Source organism: Dromaius novaehollandiae, chromosome 14, assembly GCF_036370855.1.
Source record: "Dromaius novaehollandiae isolate bDroNov1 chromosome 14, bDroNov1.hap1, whole genome shotgun sequence".
Lineage (NCBI taxonomy): Eukaryota > Metazoa > Chordata > Aves > Casuariiformes > Dromaiidae > Dromaius > Dromaius novaehollandiae.
Genome location: NC_088111.1, coordinates 12,666,934 through 12,688,940, shown reverse-complemented (window position 1 = coordinate 12,688,940; position 22,007 = coordinate 12,666,934). Strand labels below are relative to the sequence as shown.

Genomic DNA, 22,007 nt, shown 5'->3' with positions numbered 1-22,007 from the left:
AAAGAACTTAAATGTAACTGCAGAAATATTTTATAGAAGTCTGAAGATCTGGATGATTTAGTTTTGCTGTCAATTTCATGTTGCTCCAATCAAGTTGGGACCTCTTCACATGAGGTCTTTTATGAATGGATGCAAACTTGTGCTGCACTGTGAACCCCCTCTGGCGGTACCGTGACACCCTGAACTGGAAAATTATTATGTGGGAAGTACATACATTACTTCTGAGGTTAGGTCTGGCTGTGTATTACAGATAGCTGCTTGCTCCCAGTAAGTTCAGAGCATGATATCACATCTTTCTGCAGAAAACCACAAGGCTTTAAAAGTCCAATTGGTCTAATCTGTCTGAAAATCTGGGATTAAGTGTGTGCAAACATACATTTCCAGTGTGCAAACTGTACATCCAACTTAAAATTCCACAAAGTTTATACAAGTAACTGTGAATTAAGAAAAATAATAAATCAGGTCAGGATTTAACGCTCATTCCTACAGAAAACGACAAGAAATGCACCTTCCGACTGAGGCGCACGCTAAGCGTACACTGCGAGGTCACGACGTGAGGGCTGTATCCCCGGGGCTGTAAGAATCTCCTGCTGCGTTAGCACCCAGCGGTGAGGGATCCGCTCGGGGCTGTCGAGGAAAGAGCTGCCATACCTCATCGGGCAAGCACGGCAGTCGGGATCAGGGCTTGTGAAGGACGCCCCACCGGCAGTGCAGTGGGTCAGTAAGTGAACACCGGTGATATGACAACAGATACAGAAATGCTCTCACGGACGTGAGCCATCCCCCAACATATAATGGGCAAGCCATCTATTAAGAAAAAAGACATGTGGTGGTATGTGGTATTTAAAATTTCTAATATGCTTTTTAGCAGGAGTTTCTATTTACTAAGCTTTATCACAAACCCTGTTTTTGTAGCTGTAGCTGGTTCAGCCACGGCTACCTAAACATTGCTGGTGTAGTGCTTTCAAGTATTAGTAAACAAAAGTAGGAAAATTAAACACAACTTTCAAATTGGCCTCCACACTACCGAATCACCACACTATTTTGCAGGGCTGCTAATATCAGTCTGAAAGCCTTCACTCCTGCACAAATTTGGACAGCTGTCTAAACTGGAAAATTATCATGTGGGAAGTACATACATTATCTATTCTTTGAAATCTATTACAAACAATAGCTACTTGTTCTTTAATTTAATCAGACATTATTTATTTAAAAATTTGGAAGGAATGTCATGGCAAACTCAAATTTGATGTGCAAAATCTCAGCACAGGAAAAATAATTTTACAGTATTTTTAAGAAATTAGTTTAAATGTTAAACTACATATAAAGTGGCAGAGGTTTATCCGTAGGAGATGACTGTTTTTTACCTTGTATATCTTAACTCTAAGAAAACAAAATTATTCATTAACTATTATAAGTCTCTCTCTCCCAGACCCAGTATTAACATGATTCTCAGACTACACTTTCCATCTTACGGAAGAAAAGGATCAGACTTGCCCTTGGCCTTCCACTACAGCGACACAGACAACGTGCAATATTTGGTCATGCAGTTGGATAAGGAAGCAAGATCAGACAGTCTGAATTTTAAGCAGCTTTGTTGGATTTTATTAACTACTTCTGATGGTACCTTTAACTGCTAGAGCAAGAGTGCGTGGGGGACAGAATGTATGGCAGACCGGAGTCCCTGCTAGCACGGGAGCCTTTGAGAGCTGAGCAGAGTTTCTGTATGAACGACACCCCCCTCCTGGGGGACCAGGGACCGTTCAGGTGGGAACTTCCATTGTGGAGAGAAGACAAAGACTCCTGCTCCTGCAGGGTCAATGCAGGAAAAATTAGGCAAAGAGATCCTAGGAAAGGTTTGGTGTGTCTGCTCCTCCATCCCACCCCCCCATTTTTAAACATACAATTATAGTCTGTTAAGGAAGGAGCATTTCAACTACAGTTTGGTATTTTAACTTTGAGTTACTATCTTAAAGAAGTGAGGGCATTAAAATTTCTTGAAAGACTGCACCTCATCAGGAAAGGTGAAACATAAAATCATCCATCTTAAATCCCAGTGCAAGGAGGAACTACTGTCCAAACCCAAGTACATGTTTAACAGTATGGTACTTATAATAGCAAGTCTTCACTAAGAATCCTTTATATCAAGGAAACCTTTCAGACTCTGGTAAGCACCACACTGTGGAAGTAAGCATCTACAGAAAAAAAAGAACACACGAAATGAGGAGGATGCTAAAATTAGTCCGAATTTGTAGAAAAGCAACAAGAGACAGTTGATCTCTAGCTTATGGAAAGAGGTGGCATCTTAAGCCACAATCTTAGCAACTTTGTAACAATTTGGGGGATGTTATTTGCAGTGAATAGCTCTATCAGTCACAGCCTTAACAAATCCGTTGTACTTCGCATTAAACACACAAAGATGCTTTATTTTAACGTACAAATTTCTAACAACTTCCTTTCAGCATCCATGTTAGTAATCACAAAATACATGTAAGAGCAGTTCATGTTTCTGCATTTTTGTTGCACATCCCACCATTTCAGCATTCTAAGTAATTACTGCATTTTAATTTTTCACTGGCAAGTTTGTGGGAGGAATAAAAAAGACCTCAAACTGCTGTTTGCTAATCTGGGTAAACTAAATAACAACTTTAACACTTCTAATATGTATTCTCCAGTATTCCCCTGAAACACACTTTTGAAAAACGCTTTCCTGATGTAGATCTAGCTGGAGAAATTTCTCTGAAAAATACCAGTGTACCAAAGTGTCCGTGCGAAGGTGCTGCTTCCTCCAGCACTAACAGCGCGGCGGGCAGGCACGCGCCGTCCGTGCCGCTACCGGCGGCGAAGGCGGCAGCAGCCACGCTGAACGCCGGGACTGACTAACCCGGGGTCGCGCACCTCTCCCCCAACAGCGACGCAATCGCATGCGGCCTGGGCAACGCAAACACTTCCACTGTAAAAACAAACGCTAACATTAGTCCTGCTTATGCATGTGGCTAAGGTAATTCCTACTAATTCCTGAAATGAATGCTGGGTGGCCACTGCCATGACTGGTGGGCATTATGGGTTCTGCCGGGGGAATGGGGGCAGGAGACCAAGAAAATAAATCTGTTCAGCAAAAAATGATTTCACTTGTAAGTGATAAGAATGTGGGTAACTTTTCTCTTATTTTTTCAACTGGGTTCAACTAATCCTTTAATGAACCTAATTCCCAGTGGAGAGGATGGGAAGCCCTGATACACAGTTTATGAATATATTAAATCCATTATTAATGGCCTCAATTATGATCAGATATTTGGCTTAAGTTTTGCAGAAAGAGTAAAAACTCATCGATACCCTAAACAATGCAGAGTCTTACACGGCAACACATGGCAGAAGGATGGGAAAAGCACCAAGAAAGTACATGCACATAAACCATATGCACACAGGTGTGAAGCATTAGGTTTTTTTTAAGCAAATATGTATACAACATACATATTTACTGTCTCTCATCACACTACTTGCCTACCTATCATCATCTGTTAATCAACACCAGGCATCAGAAAGCAAATAAGGGAGGAGGATTTAAGTCCCATTTATTTCAGCACCAGCAATAAAACCTGTGGGAAGACTGTGCAGATGAGAGAGCGCAATTGATTTTTTTAAACAACACAGAATATCCAGTTACTCACTTATTAGATAAAGATCAGGACCTTATATATAACATAGTAAAGAAAGGACGGCCAGTAGCATGACTAATAGGGAAGCACTGAAGAGGGGATACAGAAGAGAAGATGACTCATAGACCAGAGCAAGGAGATTAAAGAGAAGCAAAGCTGGATGAAAACCAGATGTTTTTATTATCAGTTACAAAATTAAGAAGGTGAAGAAAAAAAAGTTTAGGGTCAGATTCTTTTGTTCAAATGTTGAACAATTAGAAATGTGACTAAAGAAAATAAATTCTAAATGGAAACTCATTGTGAATAAAAAAAGCAATATATTATTTTAAAAGGTTGAAAGGCTGAGAAAAAGAAACACCTCTGCCATTCCAGAGCAAAGAAGCCAGAAAAAAAGCTAAAATTTACACCTCAATAAAGAACATAAGGACCTAAAATACTTTTAAGCCTTACACAGACAAAAAGTAAAAAGCAGAGATGTTTCTAAGGAAGAAATGTAGTATTTGGACATGAATTGGGTAGCTAGATCTAGGCAAAAGTCTAGTCAAAGAGGGTATTCAGCTTACAGGTCTGAGTGTCAGACTACATGGTCATGGTGTAGACAGTGATGAGCTTTATATTTTCATTGTAGTAATCTTAGAAAAGGCATTATGAGTTGCCAGAGAGTCTGAGCCCTAGAACTAAGATTGGAGAGACACTTCTATCCTTAATGCTGGAGATGAACCTAAAAAAGTCTAAAAAAGACCTAAAAAAAAAAGGGGGGGGGTAATAAAGGGAGGGAACTAGGGATGAGGTCTGTGAAAAGCAAAAAAAGAAAATGGACCCACAAAAAGCAGCGGAAAGAACAACAACCAGAAAGATACACAAAGTGGGAGTCATGGAAACTAAATCACAAGTTTCCAATAAGGAAAATGTGATGAAATTGTCTTCAAAGACAAGAATGAGAGATGTGAGAACGGAGTGCAGCTTTGCAATTTTGGCAAATAGCTGACTCAATTGAGTGGGAAACTCCCCGTAGAGCAGAATGCAGGTTGGTTTAAATATAATATACAGAGCTACTTTGTTAGATATAGATACAGAAATCTATATACAGAGAGATTTCTTGAACAGTCAATAACATACAAAGAAGTAAATCTTTGTACTTTCTGTAAGGATGTATGAGATGGGAGGGCACAGCTTCCAAATAATCCATAAAACCACTGAGGCATAAGGCAAATTTATTTTACTGTACTACTGGCTATTTTCCTTCTTTTCTTTCCTAATTTAAAGACAAAAGAGTGTAGAATCTGAAAAGGGAGAATTCAGAAGCCGTAAGGTACTACAAAACAGATCCCCATGAGGTACTTACTGACCCAAACAGAGCGTTTTTATCTGGGTTAATCCATTCAGCTTGTTGCCTGACAGTTGACCTCTCAGTTTTGCACTTTCGGAATGAAGGATAACATTTAAAATCATAGAAGATGATCTCCAGACTAAAGGCCCAGAACTGACAAACAAATGTTAATATACTACTAACTCAGCAAATTTAGCTGCTAAAAGACGACACAAATACTTTGCATTTTACATGATCTGGCAGGAATCTCCTTTACTCCACCGCCACTCCAAGAAACAGTCCCAGAACTGCTGCGGAACAGAAGCCATGCACACGGAGGTCAGGCGAGTTCTTGTTTTGATTGCTGGGGGAGAGGGGCAGGGACAGTATTCGTTTTTATTTTCAAATCAATGTATGAATTTAGGATTAACACTTTAACATCAGGCCAAGAGTTTCTAATATTTCCATATATATTTTCTTCAGTCAATAAAATTATCAGTTAAAAAAATTTAAAACGTCAGTTCTTTTCATCTTTCTCTCAGAACAAGCCTGCTGACTTCACAAGAGCAATACAGGTTTTCACCACCTAAAAATCGTGGCCAGAAGCTGGTGCTCCCACTCTTACAGTTTCTTTTACTTTTAGCATACCAAGCAGTTACCACTTATACAGACAAAGGAATGAAGAAGATGGTATGAAAAGGGGAGATTATCTGTTAACCAATGCACATAATCACCTGATTATTTTGAAACGTATTTTGATATAGTAGTAAAAGTCACATAAAATTAATGGGCGCCTGCTTTCACACAGTGAGTACCGTTCAAGTTCACGTACATGAGAAGAGCCTGAATGGGCACAAAGGTTAAGAACAAACAAAACAAGCAGATCCTCAACACCTTGCCGAAGCACTAGGCTGGTCTGAATGAAAGCAAGCAAGCATAAACAAACAGGCACTTAATCACGTACACATCACATTTTACACAAGATCCGCTGAAGGGGTAAGAAACTTAAGGCAATCCAGTTAGGTTTTACTTGGTGTGAACGGTACAGTAAGAGAAAATAAAATGTATTACTAAATCACTTAGAGCAAACAGCAATTATCGAAGTCAAGCAAGTGGTTTTCAGCCTTCACTCTGTTACAAATCTGTAATTTGTATCCTAAGGAAAAGGTGCGTCAAAGCAGGACTATATAATCACAAGCACTGGAATGTAGAGGCCAAAAATAAATTGACAGCTGTCCCACAGGAACAACGTTATCTACTGACTGACAAGCTCTCAGCGCTGCTTCTTGTCTTGATCAAAACCAGAACTCGTACTGTGCACAGAAGCTCTAACACTAATAATTCCAAATCTTAGGCAATTAATTATATATCCCATTAATTTCAATTAAATTTCATTTTTGGCTATGAAATGTGGCATTCAAACAGTTGTTGACATTTAAAATTATGCAGTGGCTACAGACACTATAAATCATTGAGAAGGGGTTCATTGGTACCATACAAATCTTTCAGACAACAGCAAGATTATTTTGATAATATATCAAAAACATTTTTTGTGTTCTGTATGTAATCATCTCATCATTTCTTCCGAAGTTAAAATTCAGTGGCTATTAGCTGCTTAAGTCCTTAAAAATGCAAGTAATACGGGAAAGTGCCATGTCCAACATTCCTGCATACTCCCTTGGAAATGTACAGGAGCAGCAGGCTGGCTGCTGGCGCAAGGCTGGCTGCCATGGAAACAGACAGTGCCGAAAACACCCTCCTTGCCTTTACATTAAAAGCTGTGACACAAAAAGCCTCATTTTCTTTTTGCCAGCTTAAAACAGCTTTTATTCATCCAAAGTCTCCAATGTGTTGAGTTGAAGCACAGAACAACAGTTAACAATAGCGGCACTAGCTGCAGCGAAGCACTGCTACAGAAAATGAACTTGTCTGTCACCTAAATTGTGAAGTATAATCCTCAATCTGAAGTAATTTATAACTAGTTTCTTGGCACCGTGACTGTATAACATTAATACAAATATACGAACAACAGGGTTGCAGTAAAGCAGAAGAGAATATTTTACCAGATAGCAGGTGGAATACACAAGCGATCTTAGCATAAAATTGGTAGCCGAATGCGGGACCAACCTTGTACCACAGCGTGACAATGACAGAATTACAGACCTTGAATGTCAGTTACTTAATTGTGTCACTACCCTTGCAACCGACACAGCCTGCTCAGGCTTTTCTAAACAGAACATAATTTACACTAATTTAACCTTCCAGAGACAAAAGTTGTGTGTTCTCCTGAGCTATGATTTGTTCTCCCTGAAGTATATACATTCCACCGTGTTGTACCGTATCTGTAGTTCACTAACTGCTCTATAGAGACATAAATGGTTAAATTTTTCAACTGATGCTTGTTACGGGAATAAAACTGAGAATTCAAAACCCAGCTTTTTGTCTAGCAAGTACCAGAAGGCGCAGGTAACACGCAGCGTACGCGCTGCAGGACGGCTGTGGAACAGGCTAGCTAGACTGCAGCCCGCGTTACTCGTTCCGCGTGTCCGAAGTCACAGATTAGGTAACTTGCTGTTCTTCTCATGTATATGGCATTTCAAAGGAGGAAGGCAGGCGAGGGAAACGCCATGAAAATACTGAGCTCCCTGTAGTTTGTTGGAAGTGACTCTGACTAAGTTGTACAGCATTTTAAAGACAAAATGAATTTTTGTACTCACTCACCAGCCTGGAAATGATGACACAATGTTTATAATAATTAATATATTTTATTTTTATAAGTAATAATTTTAAATAATCTCACTTAAAAACATAATTTATCATTAAAGAAATCTAACACCAAGTAAATTTGAATGAACACATTACACTGGGTTCTGACTTCAAAACTTTTTTGTCAAAGCCTCATTAAAAAAAAAGTGAATATATCTTCCACTAGTTTTTATAAAAAATTACTTATTTTTATATACTTCTTCCATTTATTTTATATGCAGTTTTTCCTCTAAGAACATAGCAAAAATAATCTAAGAAACGTAAAACAGTCTCATTCATTCTCATTTTAGGTAATTATTCAGTCATACCTGAACATTATACCGTTTTATCAGCTTAAAAATGTTCTGCATAAGGGCAAAGCACAGGAATATAGAGTACTGAGGGCCCTGCAGAACTAACAAGGTGTCTATAGGTAACACAGTCACTTTAGGGAATCTCTTCAGCATTCTGGAGGGAAATCCTGCAGGACCTCCACTTCTTTTAATGCGTATCGCTGTGAAAGCTTTTGTCTTTTACCGCTGCAAGGCTTTTGTCTCTAAGCTAGTAACGTACACATAACTGGTTCCAGAAGTAACATGATGGTACTGCAGGCAGAAAATGTAAAGCTAGATGGGAAAAACAGCTAAATGTAAGTTTAACATTTAAAACAAAAATATAAAAGAAAGAACTTCTATCATGTTATTCATCACCAGTTGAGGAGTTTAAATGACTTGGAAATAGGACAATCTGTATCATATCCCATTGCTGCAGAACAAGTTGCTTAGAAACAAGTCAGAACATACATCAACCTCCAAACAAATTACCCACCCAAATGTCTGTTAGGATGAATAAGTACATGTACATTGATTTTTAAAAAACTAATTCGCATTTCCTCAGCTACTGCTATCAGCCAGAGAAATCTTACTGTCAAGGGACTCATAAAACTTGGGTTCAAATTCTACATCTACGCCAGACTTGCTTTATGATCATTTGGAGCGTGTTTCATTGAATGATGACGGACGCTTTCCGGTCAAGTCCTCGGAGAAGGTACCATCCCCAATTCCACACTTTTCCGAGGCGCAACAGAGCCAGCAGACCAGAACGCACACCCAAGCAGGTCCTCCAGCTCACTAGATTACACATTGATTTAAAACACCGAGGAAGGTGGATTTACACTAAGACTGCAAACTGGGCTGTGAGCAGCGGCGTTTTGTCAGCTATGCTACGTAGACAACATCATCAAATTTCTGCGGCTGCTTGTTCAGTGAACGACTCCGATTGCTCACAGTGACAACGCAGGCAGGTTTCAGCTAGGCCAAGATGCTGGACTTTGCACTAAAAAGGCTGAAGTGCAGACATGTTTTTCTGGATGTTTTGTGGAAGGAAAGAAACAACCTCCAGCACCGGAACAAAGCAGACCGCGGTTCCGCACCTTCACCCCATCTAAGGCTGCATTACTGATGACAGGGCAACGGGCTCTTCCTGCCCCCAGCCTCAACTGCCCTGTTGCGCCGGTGCTAGCAGAGATGCTGCCTGTCAGGTCGGTGCTCTGATCTTGCCAAAAACTAACACAATCAAAAACAAATTGTTCTCAGCAGGACCAGTTTACCGATCCAGCTCACTTCAGGGTTGCATAACTACTAATGCCAACACAGGAAAGAGGCTGGCAGGACACAGTGAAGGGCTGGACGAGACTACACCTACTTTTGGCAGCAGCTGTCTTGGACGGACCTAACTATTTGTGAAAACTTTAAGAAATCTTGTCGTAGCCATAGCAAGTTTCCTTAGAACTCAAGAGTTAGCCTCCTTATCCTCTAATTCTACACAATTATGTGCAAACTCAAATTAATACTTTGTAGCCTTGGATCAAAGTATCTAAGCACTTGTTTATCTTTAAAATAATGGGATTACAATATACATCTTATTATCTTTGTAAGTGCTACACTGAACAAGAAAATTTTACTGAGTAAGTACTGATTTACTTGTAAAACATACACTAATCCCAATGTCATTAAAGAGATAAGGTTCATATATAAGCTAAGAATTTTAACACAGCCTCATCGGATCAGCCCACTGAATTTACAGTGCTTTCTTTACTAACTGAAAAAAACATGAATAATAACTTTTTTTTCCCCCCAATAGTTTTCTCCATTATTTGTGTCTTAGAAAAAGATACCCGACAGACCACCATGGATGAGGGGTCACAAAAATACTTCTAAACACCATATAACAAAATTTAAGACTACTTTTTTAATACACCAGCAGAATCTGTAAGTATAAGATGCCACCGCAGGAGAGCAGTGGAAGTTAAGAGTATTACCAATACTTAACATGCCAGCAATAGCAGGGATTCTGTTAAATAAACAGTTCTTATACAGTATTGATTTGATCGTAGGGGAGGAAGGGAAGAAGCCACTCCTGACTGAATCTGGTAATCTGCTAGCAGACAGCATGAAGACAGTTTCCAGCAAGCACCTGAGAAGTCCCTCAGAAGCTCCAGTTTATTCTACCCTCTATCCTGTTTCTAGCACGTGCCAGTCTTCAGCTCCTCACAGTACAGTAAAATTAAAAAAGCAATACAAATCCAGGAAGGAATTCATGCTTCAAGGTGAAAACATAATTTTCTTCCTGGTTAGTTTTCCTTCCTACCAATAACTTGTGGGCAACTGCGGCTTGGATTAACACATTAAAAATACGTCGCAAACAAACTGTATTTTGCAAATGGTGCAAAATCCCCTTCTAAATCCCACGCGAGATAACAACACGCCGATTTGTTTCACCAGGTACCTTCAAGAATTTTCCTTCATCGTCATACGCTCTTGCATGAGCTTAGCGATCTTTATATTTAAACCATTTTGGGTACGAGGCAAGACTTCCTAAATTTCACTGCTCACCTCAGTTAGAAACCTTCTTCTGATCTGAAGCCTATATTTATTCCTAACATACGCATTTTTGATCTTATATTAACTCTCTTTCTTACTAACTGTATACACGATGATGTCCTGATTTCATCGGAGGCTTTTCACTTGCATTTTCTGAATGGTTTGACCACTTACACGACATTAACAGTCAATGCTTGGGAAATTTCTGCTGGATCTGTTTAGATATCAGTGTATAGTTATCCTCAGAGCCAAAAAGTATTTTTGTTCCTTGCTGATACAAAAGGAAAATTTGAATAAAACCTAAGGATAAAATTAAGAACTGTGTTCACAGAATGGACAGAAGACAAAGTAGTAACATATGGGCTGTTTACAAAGAAGTGGCGTTAATTAGGAGGATTTCCGGCTCCACATTTTCAACAGGATGCTGTCACGTGTATCCTTCATAGTCATTACCCTAAGCAAAGAAAAAATGTCATCCTTCTAATCTAACCCTCCAATGCACCTACTATTAATTTGCTGAAGTCAGCGTTAGGATTTCTGTTTCCATCAAACATCTTTTCACTTACAAAGAAGTACTAAGTAGAAAAGGAATGCATTTACAATTTTCATAAGGTAGTCATTGCTCAAATAAGCAAACCCTCACTATCTCCAGATTTTTACATTTATCAAAACTGCAAAACAGATCAGGAAGCAAAGGCTGTATCATGTTCTGAGTTATATAAACCACTATGAACTTAATCTGGGACTGCCAACAGAACTCCATTTTTAACTTTTGCAATTTTAACCATTAACTGATGGTATTCATACATATTTTTATGTCCTAACAAAAAAGGATCGATGATTCAGGTGGTGAAAACCATCACATCATCATTTGCTTAAAAGAAAAATGGCATGTTATCCAACAAGTTAATTTTAGAATATATTGCTCTGTTAAATGAGAAGTGTTTTAAAATGATTTTGAGGCTTGTTTAGATAGAATGAAATTAACAGTTAAAAACAAATTAAAAAATCCACAAATACCTGAATTGCATATTTTGTAACATTATATACTGAAAAGCTGAAGCTCTGTTTTAGTGTCTCTACATTAAAATCAAGCAGATTTGCAATGTTCTCAACAATTTATTCTACATACAATAAGAATGAAAATGCTTGGCTTTTTTTCAGCTTTAGAAAGAGGAAAGGCTAGAAAAGAAGCTAATGCAGTCAATTTATACTTTCAAAGAGGTTCATTATTTTAATTGTAATTATTAAGCTGCCAAACTTAGGAAAGATGAAAGGATAAGCAATATTCACTGGGAAAAAGTGAAAAATCAAGAAAAGGTACTAAAACAGAAAAAAATGAAGGAAAGATAAGGATTGGGGAAAACAATTATCTTCTTTCATGCACTGAATAACTTAAACTCTAAAATATCCATGAATTTAGACTCTAAGAGTGTCCCATAATTGCAGGTTTTCCACTGCTCTGACAGACCACCATTATTGTAATGCACGTTCTTTAATCCACTTTCTACATAACTGACATATTCAAAAAAGACCAAGGATCATGATTTCCGTGGTTGCTTATTAGCCCACCTACACTATCCAACTTGTTCATTTTTTCATGTCTTTCTCCCCTTTATTTCTTGGTAGTTTAGCTCTCTTTTTCCCACAATTTTTCCATGACGATGCTTATTCCTCTGGCCCTCTCCAAACTTCTCGCCGCCTCTCCTTGTTCCTGCTGCCTCAGAGGCAGCAGCAGCAGGTTAGGTGGAGCTGTCGGGGGCTGCGAGCCATACGCCACGAGAAAGGAGCCACCATCAGCCCTTTCTCTAAATCAGCATGTCTTTCAACCAGCACCTTCCTGTGGTGCAGGAGGCAGGCCTGTTGTGCTGCCAGCCACCGACTGGTATGCACATTAGCACTGAACACATCACTGCCCATCTGCCCAGACATTAAAATCCTTTGCTATCAATACGTTACATAAAAATGATTTTTTTTCTCTAACTTAAAGCTTTTTATTAACTAAACTGTCAGTACTGAATTAAATAATTAATATGGGGTATCTTTTTTGCATTTTAAATGTTATTAATACACTTTTTCTTTTTTTAAAAAAACCACCATTTCGATTCTGAGAAAGGCATGATCTCATGAAGAGAGGGAAAAATCAGCAGTCTTGTCACAAAAACCAGGAGGAGATCTTTGGATCACCAGATAATCCAGAGATATCTGGAGTACAAGCCAAGGCAGAGAGCTGTATATGGAGAGAAGGAATTGTCTACTACAAAATACAGTTTGTTTTCGACTGCTTAAAAAGTAAGAGTTTGAATCCTGAACTGCAAACAGCATGCTGTTAACATGAACAGTGCTGTCTGCAGGGCGGGCAGCTGACCTCAAGAGGTCTCTTCTTGCCCCTCCTTAATACAGTCCAGTTATCCCCAGCTAGGAGAAGGAACAAGACAACTTCCACGTCTCAGCAGTATTACTGCCACAGCCTAATAAACACTACCTTAAATGAAGCTGGTATCGTTAGCATCAGCCAGCACCATTTGTCAGCTTTAACTAATGTTCCAAAAAGCCTTGGAATACTATTTATATGAATAATCATTTAAGGAGACATAATGTAATTTGAAATGCATATACCTAGAAAGCAGAATCAAACCTAAATTTAAGTAGGGAGGGAGAAGGGAATTCTGGAAAAAGACCGTAGCTAAGAAGAGAACAGCAGTGTTGCAAATGAGGTAGCAGTCCATGTCTAAAACTACAGGTCTGTGGGTGTTTAACACTGTCATTTTGAAGCATTTTGCGCATTATTTACAGGACAATTTCAGAGTACTTCATGGACTGAGCACTAAAATGAGTACTTAATCACTCATGTTCTTTCGTACTGCAATTTCAGTCAAGCTATTCTTATTTTAATAGTCACAGATTAATTCTAAGTTTAGCTTTTAATAAGTTTTAAAGACTGAAATCAACACTTATTTGATGTACAAAATACTTCTTGATATACAGCATCATACAGCAAATGTTTGCGAACTGAATATATACAGTACTTCTGCATTTTCTGTCCCCCCAACTAGCAAATCACTGACCTTCCTTGAGACTTTTCTGGCTGTTCACATCGAGGCATTCCTTTTCTTTCAGCAGCTTAACATCTGCAGGTAAAATCTCTGAAAAGCCCTGTTGCTGCTTCTTGGAGCTATCAATCATGGTGAGAATCCTTTAGAAAGGCAACATCCAGCACAGGAAAAAAAAATACCAATTTGTCACCAAGCAGTATACTGCTGTCCCAAACGCCAATTCCAGTTTCCTTCTCCTAATAAATGAGCAGCTGCGTCTTTATGCAGCCGAATGCAGCCACCATCCTTTACTTTCTACGTCGACCTGCAATACACACTGTCTGCTTTGAGCCAGTGACTCGCTCAGACAACAGACAGGGAGCATGTGAAGCAGAAATCCCACATCCCACCTCTTTTCCAGACAACCACTCCCCCTTTTCCTTTAGTTATGCTTGCTTCCTCTGTACATTCGTGTTTCAATATGCAGCTTGATGGTCAATCATCTGACAAAGAATGAGTCAAGCAGTTAAAAATAAATCCAGCAGTTGCTGAAGGAGCAGCATTTGCTGATACCTAAGATAAATTACTGCTGAGAACTCTCTCCCCCTCTTTTCCCTTCTTTCTCCCTTCCCCCACTACTCTAAACCCTGCTGCAGGCAGTAGAAATACTTATTCCCAGCCCGACAGGCACATGCATTACTCATTAAGTTTCATCAGTAAAGAAAACTCTCTATTGGCATTTGAAACAAATTATGTTGAGAAACCTTCCCACCCCTATCCCCAGCCCCTGTTCTATCTAGCAGAGCTTCAAGCCAAAGAAAGGACGCTGGGGAAGCCACTGATGATTCCCATGTCTCTCCTTGCAAGTATATGAGAGAGTCTGCTCATTCGTGTACATTTCTAAAATGAAGAATTTTATTGCTTTCCTTTTTGCATTATAGTTATCAGGCAGTAACACTTCTCAATATTGCTGAAGTTTTAGGATTACTTCCTCCTACAGCTCCTGATCTTCTGTCCTCTCCAGTATGTTCCCTCTACCTTGCATGAGTCACCGCTTCACTGTCACCCACCAAGGTTTTGGGGAAAGGGGTCCCTTCAAATTCTCTGGCATTAGCCATGTGGTAACAGCAGACTTGTTTGTATTTCATCTATTAGATGAAACAAACCGCACCTCATTTTAAGTAACTTACACATTAACAATTCCAGCAAGTACGTTTTCCCTCCCCCCACCACCTATACAAAACAGGTTCACCTGCCTTCATCAGAAAAGGAAACTCAGAATCATTGTTTTGCAAAATAACACCCTCTGAGGTTTTTTATGCCTTAATATTTTCATTTATTTTCTTCTGTCTTTATACCAGTGCTAGACTTCTAGATGCTGCACATCTAAAAAATCTTTGTGTATCTAAAAGCCTCACTCTTCTTGGATCCTACAGTCTACCTACATCTCTCCCAGCCAGAACTTCAATCCCTTAACTTGTTTTTGTCTGCATATTCCTATGGCTCCTACCCTCCTCATCCTCTTGTAATAGATGTCTATTGAGGCAGCTAACATACGGAGGCGAAGTGAAAGAAGGCATTCTGTACGTGGTGGACAACCATACCAAATCCATCCGATCTGCAAATAATCCAGGCTGCTGGTAAGAAATCACATTTGAACAGCTTGTGAGCCACACAACACAAATAGCAAATATCACAAAGAAATGACTCCATGTACTCCACAAGAGCTAACTGGCCTATTTCAATTTAAAAAGGTAACAGTTTATCATATTTAATTTTTTAAAAAATAAACAAAACCTTACAAAAGGTTTAAAAATATTCAAGAGGCTTTTAAATGTTTTATTCTAGAAAGAATAAAAACGACATGGAAGGCAAGGCATTGCAGTTTCTCACCCTAATTCTTTTAGAATTTAATCCCACAATTCTTTCTCACAGAAAAAGTCCTATTGACTGTACCATTATGCAAGTGAATATTTCAAGACCAAGACCAAAACAAACCTTAAGTTTTGAAATTTACTTCAACTGTCAGAGGAAAATGTGTTTTAGAAAAAAAATATGCCATTTCTTACTAATGCTAATAGGTGAAGCCTTTCATGTTTTACTTTCTAACTGCCAGATGTAAGAGTAAGATTTTATACCTAAGGTGAAAAAGACATTTTAATTACTATTTAATGTGGAAGTAAAGTTAAGCTCCATGCAGTAATATACCCCATGCTACCAGATGATTAAACAGCCATCTTCTGTAAGAAGGCACTATGCCCAAATAATTTAAGGATCAAATCATTACATTCAGAAATAGTTTTATACCCAATGTTGCAAAGGAGATATGATTTTTAAGACTACTTATTGGCCTGAAAATACTATCATTGTACATAGCTTCCACACTCCTACTTTTTATTTAAATTCCTTCAGCCTGAAATTATAAAGGATATCTGTCTACATGCAGAAAAACTGGTTCACTTTTCCTTTATGGGATCATATCTGAGAAGATCTATATGCAATCAACGAACCCCTGGTGCAGAATCTTCAAAGCAGAAACCAGAGGAAAGTCACCTCGCCTCTCCCAGTCTCTCTGCAAGACAGTCCCTGGCTGCAGCGGGGGGCTATGCCTCGTCCCCTCCAAGGCGCGCTCCCGGGACGCTGCCCAGGGCGCCTGGCGGCAGGGCGGCACCCCAAAGCCAGCCTCACTTGACAGGTCCTGTTCCACCGTCTTCCTGAGACGACTCGCAGGAGGCAAACCTAGTTCTAGTCAAAACCGCAGCTACAGAGGAGACGTGAGCTTACTGGGCCATATGGGCACCTGGACATTTATGCAACTGAAAATAAGGCAAAATAAAACTCTTACAGCATAAATGATTCAAAGCAGCTCTCTAAATATTTGGTTTTTGCACATCACTTCTACAAAAATTATCAGCTTATATACAAATTATAGAATATCACATAATTTATGTCCCAATACTTCTACTTTTGCAGTCATTTTCATTGGACACACACAAAAAAATACGGTGGAAGAACTCCTTCATAAGTCAAATGAACCTCCTCGCGGCCTCCAGTCTAAACATCGAGCACAAGAAACACAACTGCGGGTGAGAAACAGTGCGCATCCAGAAATGAACTGCCAGACAGACAGAATTCAAGCACACGCTGTTTAAGAAACCTGTATGAAAATTTGACACAGGTGGTAAATATATTCTTACACAGTTGTGGATATACCAGATCATTACTCTACATTTTTCTTGTTCCAGCAGAGAAGCTAACAGTTTGAATCAGTTAATAATAGTCTAAGAGGGTAACAGTAGGTAAAAACAGAAATAGTTTTATGGGAAGAGTACTGTGCTGGAGCCGTCTTCTGAAAACTGTAACTTTGGTCTGAAGTAATTTCAAAATGATTCAGAATGCAGAATACTTGAAATTAAAAAAAAAAAAATCAACATATTAGTAAGGAAGTCTCTCACCTATTTAGTGAGAGTGCCCAGTGCTTAAGTGAATGCCAAATCACAGCACAAATCAGGTCACAGCAGTTCAGCCTTTCATACACGTTGCTCATCTGTTGAGAAAGATGAGCTTCAGCAGCATGAAGACCTGGCTGCCCACTGTGCAGCAGAATTACAGAAAAGAGAACATGCGTATGCTTCAGCTACTTAGAGTCAAGCCTATCACTGTAGTTCGGACTCGCCTCCCGTTGCAATATAAGCTAGCATACAGATTAATATTTTAAAACACTGTTAAAGCAGTCTGATCAAACTCTAACAGTAACGTTAAACAACAACTATATGAAAAAGGCAACATTCACAGAACTGAAAACACGCTTGACAAAATTCTTCTGCAGACTGGGAGAGATGCATGCTCAAGATGATGCTGTGGTGTTCTCCATGTAACCGAATGCTGTAACTGCCAGGTAAGTGTTATACAGTATCACATAGCTGGCAGGGGAGTCAGCAGGGGAGGGAGGGAGAAGATAGAGAGCTTAACACGTGAAGAGGAAGAAAAGATACCTTTGAAGAAGGAAATAGTTTTTTCAGATTCAGTTATAGCATGAACAGCGAGAAAGCCTGGGCATTCCGCCCAGGAACAGTTTCTCTTAAATTCCTACACCAAGAATGACGCTTATGCCCCACGTCACGAAGACGACTCATTCCTAGATCCCGAAGTATCATCTTGTTTACTCAGAAGTCTTCAACATGCACAAATCCAAGCCCAACTGATAATCTGGATATATTCGTTACTGGAATAATCAACAATACCATTCTGTTTTAGAGAGAAGACCTCAAAAAAAAAAAAAAATCACCAAAATATTTGTCTTGCCATGTCTAGTAGAAAAGTCTAAAATACTGAGGCAGTTTCACAGGCACCTGGGAACATCTCATAACTACCAGTTCAGTGAACTGTAGTTGCAGCACTGTAACACAAGAAAAGAGCACGTTTTTATGAGTTACTTGTATGCATTCATAAAAGTGCACTAAAAGGGCCAGAAACATTTTTAGCTATCTAGTATATTCAGGAACTGAATTCTTCTGCTAACTCAACAACACTCAGTTGCTGGAAAGATGTTTTCCAATCATGAGGGAGCAAGTCTCAGGTGAATCAACGCAAAGTGTCTCCCTGAGATCCCCAGAGAGCCAATCCACCTGCCATCTGACAGCTCCTTTTTTTCCTGCCTAGAGAAGTAAAGGAAATTAGGAACTCCCCTAGAATGGTCCACCATTCTAGGTATTTTCCTACCTTTGACTGCTAACGCAGCAGACCTGCTTTTCAGATTTGCTTATGTGCTTTCAAATCTCATAGGAATTTTTTTAACCTCTTGCAAAATAGCAGAATGCTTGTCATCAGGCACAAACGCCATGCTGATACCTCAAAAATACCTCCCATTTCGAACAGTACCTGTCTTGAAGGTCATAGCATTGATAGATTAAACACTGTCGTATACAACAGTTATTTTTCTTGTTGTTTTTAGCTGTTCCGTAAAGGATGCTAATTCCACATTTACCTTGAAAAAACTGGTGTAAGATTTCAACATCAGGGACTAAGTAATACTGTCCCGCTAAAATTACCCGTTTTGTCCTATAAGACAGAAAAATATTTCAGAATAAGTATTAGTGAAACACTATCAACTTGTTTGTTCTTGGACTACTTTTTAAAGCCCTTTCTTTATTTTAGCAGTTTATTATATAATAAAACACAATCCATGAAGTAAAATGCATACAAAAAAAAGCCTGTGGCCTTTCAGCTCCCACTCAGAGCCTGAAATCCTTCGTTTTCAGTTTCTAAAAGGCATCTGGAATTTGGACATTCATTTGAATTATGATGACATTATCAAAAAGAAACGTTAGGGTTTTTTAAGGTGTAGCTCCACAACAGTTTCCTCCAGCTCTGGACTGCACCAATCGCAGATTCTCCAAACGGGTCTTTCAGCTCCCTCCTCCGTGCCAGCTCTGTGCTCCAGCCACAGCAACAGCCAGCGCTGATCTCTGGTCACCAGCTCCCTGCTGGCTGAGCTCTCTGAGCTGATCCGTGGTGGGATCGAGTAAGTATCAGCAAAAAGGTGGGAGCCGGCGGAGAGCAGGAGCACAGCAACTCTGACGCAGATTAATTTAAACTTTCACAGAACCACTCAGAGTTTGGGAGTGCCAGTGTTACTTTTTAATAAATTAACAAGTTTAATTTTGTAATACCTACTATATAAAGTTTCAAAAATCAGAAATTAATTGTCCTGTGTAAGACTTAATTGTCTTGTCACGGAAGACTCACTTTTGTAATGAAATGTGGGAAAAGCAGCACATTTATGAATTAAATACCCTGTATTACCTCTAACACATTCACATATGCTATTTTCTCTGCAGCAATTGTTTTTCCTGTCGCGTATCAAATGAGAAATAAAGATTGCTTATTTTCTTTCGGAATTTAAGAACTCATAATCAAAAATAAAACATTCTTCCTTCTCAGTCTCTATGAACCCTAGCAAAAGAACCCCTTTCTTCTTCGGCTATGTAATTTTAATACTGAATTTGTCAATTAATTTCGACAAATAAATGACTGGCTACAAGTGAGCAGCCCTAAACCTTGAATAAACGTCATGATGTGGGTCTAATGACTTTAGCTGGGCTGTGCAAGAAAGTGCAAGAAAGCTGGGAGAAGTGGACTGTAAAGGACAGCAGAGTTGCACAAATCCTATAAACTCACTCATCCACGAAAGAAAGAGCAAGCGAGAGAGAGACTGCATCTTTATGAAGCACTAGATTTTTAACTTTAACTGAAGCTATACCAGACAGCGTTACCTTCATAAACTATTTCATCCATTTCACACACATCCCTTTAAGCAAAGATCTCATCCTTCTTCCAAAAATGTTTTCAAAATAGTCTTCTTCCAGCCTACTACAAATCTATAAAATGTAACACCCAATGTTACCAAATGTAAAAAAAAAAAAAAAAAAAAAAAAAAAAAAAAAAAAAAAAGGAAAACTATTCTGTCTCCTTTTACTTTCTTCATTTAAAAAGCTTACTAGTGTTTTAAATAAAAATGTTTAATATTAATGTCAACAGTACAATACATGGAAAACTGAAGTTGTGTTTCTCATCTACCTGCACAAGTGACAGATACCTTGAAGTGACTATAAGTGCTGGCTAAATAAAAAGAACATTGTAAACTTACTTAAAAAGGGAGAAAAAGTGTATCCTGTTTGTGTATGAGCCAAGTTATCCTTTTAAAAACTCTTTCACTAACATCAGATCTAACTTTAATGCACACCTCATGTAAAACTCAAACAACCCCGGTGTGGAAGGCTGCCGAGACGCTGGGCACCTCCTCAGGTCGGGGTCCTCACCGCCGACCTACACGTACAGCAGGGTCTGCAAGGGAGGACTTGGACGTCAGGCCAGAGCACCTCGTTTGCTCAGGCTCTGATGGAAGCAGCTTTATCACTATTCTGTGGAGGCGTCTGACAGAACCTAGGAAGGTGAAAGGATTTAAGCAAAAGGCTTGCAAGCAAGTGTGCGTTTCTAGAATTTCAAACTACACAAACAAACAGCACTTCGGCTTCTTCACTCACCGAAGTGAACACGGCCATTCCTGTGAAGAAAATACGCACCGAAGCACAGGAGCACCAGGAAAGCACCATCTCAGAAGGCAATGGGAGTCCTGGAATGGCCGACAAACCACGTTAAGGATTTCAGGTTTTTTCACCTTGATCTCTAAAGCAAACCTGCAGTTTATTAGAATTAAAGAATTCTGAGTGTGGAGGGCAGTTCTTCTTAAGTATATAACACCTGCAATTCAGGCCAGAGTTTCCATAAACAGAAGTGAAGAAACCAACTTTCACCTCGGAACAAAAATAAAAGCCATGTTTTCCTAAAAGCTCAATAAACCAACTGCTCTCCCAGTGCTCCTTCAGGCCCGACCTTCCACAGAGCTCAGCACCTAATGTGCTTGGCTCCTCTGAATGTAGCTGTTTACTGGGTGCCCAAAATAAGAAAAAATGTTCTTTCAAAAATTCTAGTCCTCAGCTAAACGTATTTTGATAATGCTATCAAAAGGAATCAAAAGAAAGAATTAAAAACAGGGAAAATGGACAGTGCTCCAGCTATGGAACTCAAACTATAAACCTGGATAGCAACAGAAGAGAAAGAGATAAAATATACGATCTCCCTGTAACTGGACAGGCCTATAAATATATTAATCTTGTAAGAAAACATGGTTCAGATTTTGTCCACTTTTTTCTTTTTATATCCTTAGTGTGTATTCTCCATATGAAACATTTCATGCAAAAAGCAGATAAATGGCTGGTACAGGCATGGGAAGTACAATGATTATGAGGCAAAAGCAAATAAGACACAGATAACACAGATTCTGAGGAAAAGTGCTCTAACAGCCTTATTTATATTTTTCCTTTCTCTCAACAGTAACAGAAGTATTGCAATTTCTTTTAATTACTTTTTTTTCCACATTTCATACACTATATACTACTAAACTAGACTGGCAGTCAGCTTCACTTCCTATTCTTGTTTTAACAAAAAGCTCCAATAATTAAGTTACAAACTGAGAAAAATTGGAAGTATCTTAAAGTCAATTTTTTTTAAAGTGTAAAACTTTAAAAATGTAAGTAGACAATAACTTTCACTGAATTCTAATTTTAGGAATTAAATTCCTACATATATTTTTAAGATTGTTGACAGCACTTTCATTAAAATCTCTATAAACACGGAAGTAATTTTTAATATTTAGATTAAAACTGCTGCTATTTTGCAGCTATAAATATACGGGGTCCAGTCAAGCTGATTAAAGGTTTATTTCTGGAAAGCAAACAAATACCTGAAGTTTTGCCTTGAAAAAATATACCCATGTTTTTAGTATAATTCAGTAACAGACAAGTACAAACTGAAT

General features: G+C 38.9%; 1 protein-coding gene across 6 annotated transcripts in view; it reads right to left on the bottom strand.

The window, feature by feature from the left end:
- Positions 1 to 22,007, bottom strand: part of MRTFB (myocardin related transcription factor B) — a 105,972-nt gene that overhangs the window by 41,115 nt on the left and 42,850 nt on the right. The window contains exon 2 of one of the 6 annotated variants that reach the window (XM_026096381.2): positions 13,664 to 13,791. The exons of the other annotated variants lie outside the window; for them this stretch is intronic. Coding sequence (XP_025952166.2) covers positions 13,664 to 13,781 — 118 coding nt within the window. The 5' untranslated portion in view covers positions 13,782 to 13,791. The remainder of the gene's footprint in view (positions 1 to 13,663; positions 13,792 to 22,007) is intronic. 6 annotated transcript variants of the gene reach the window in all.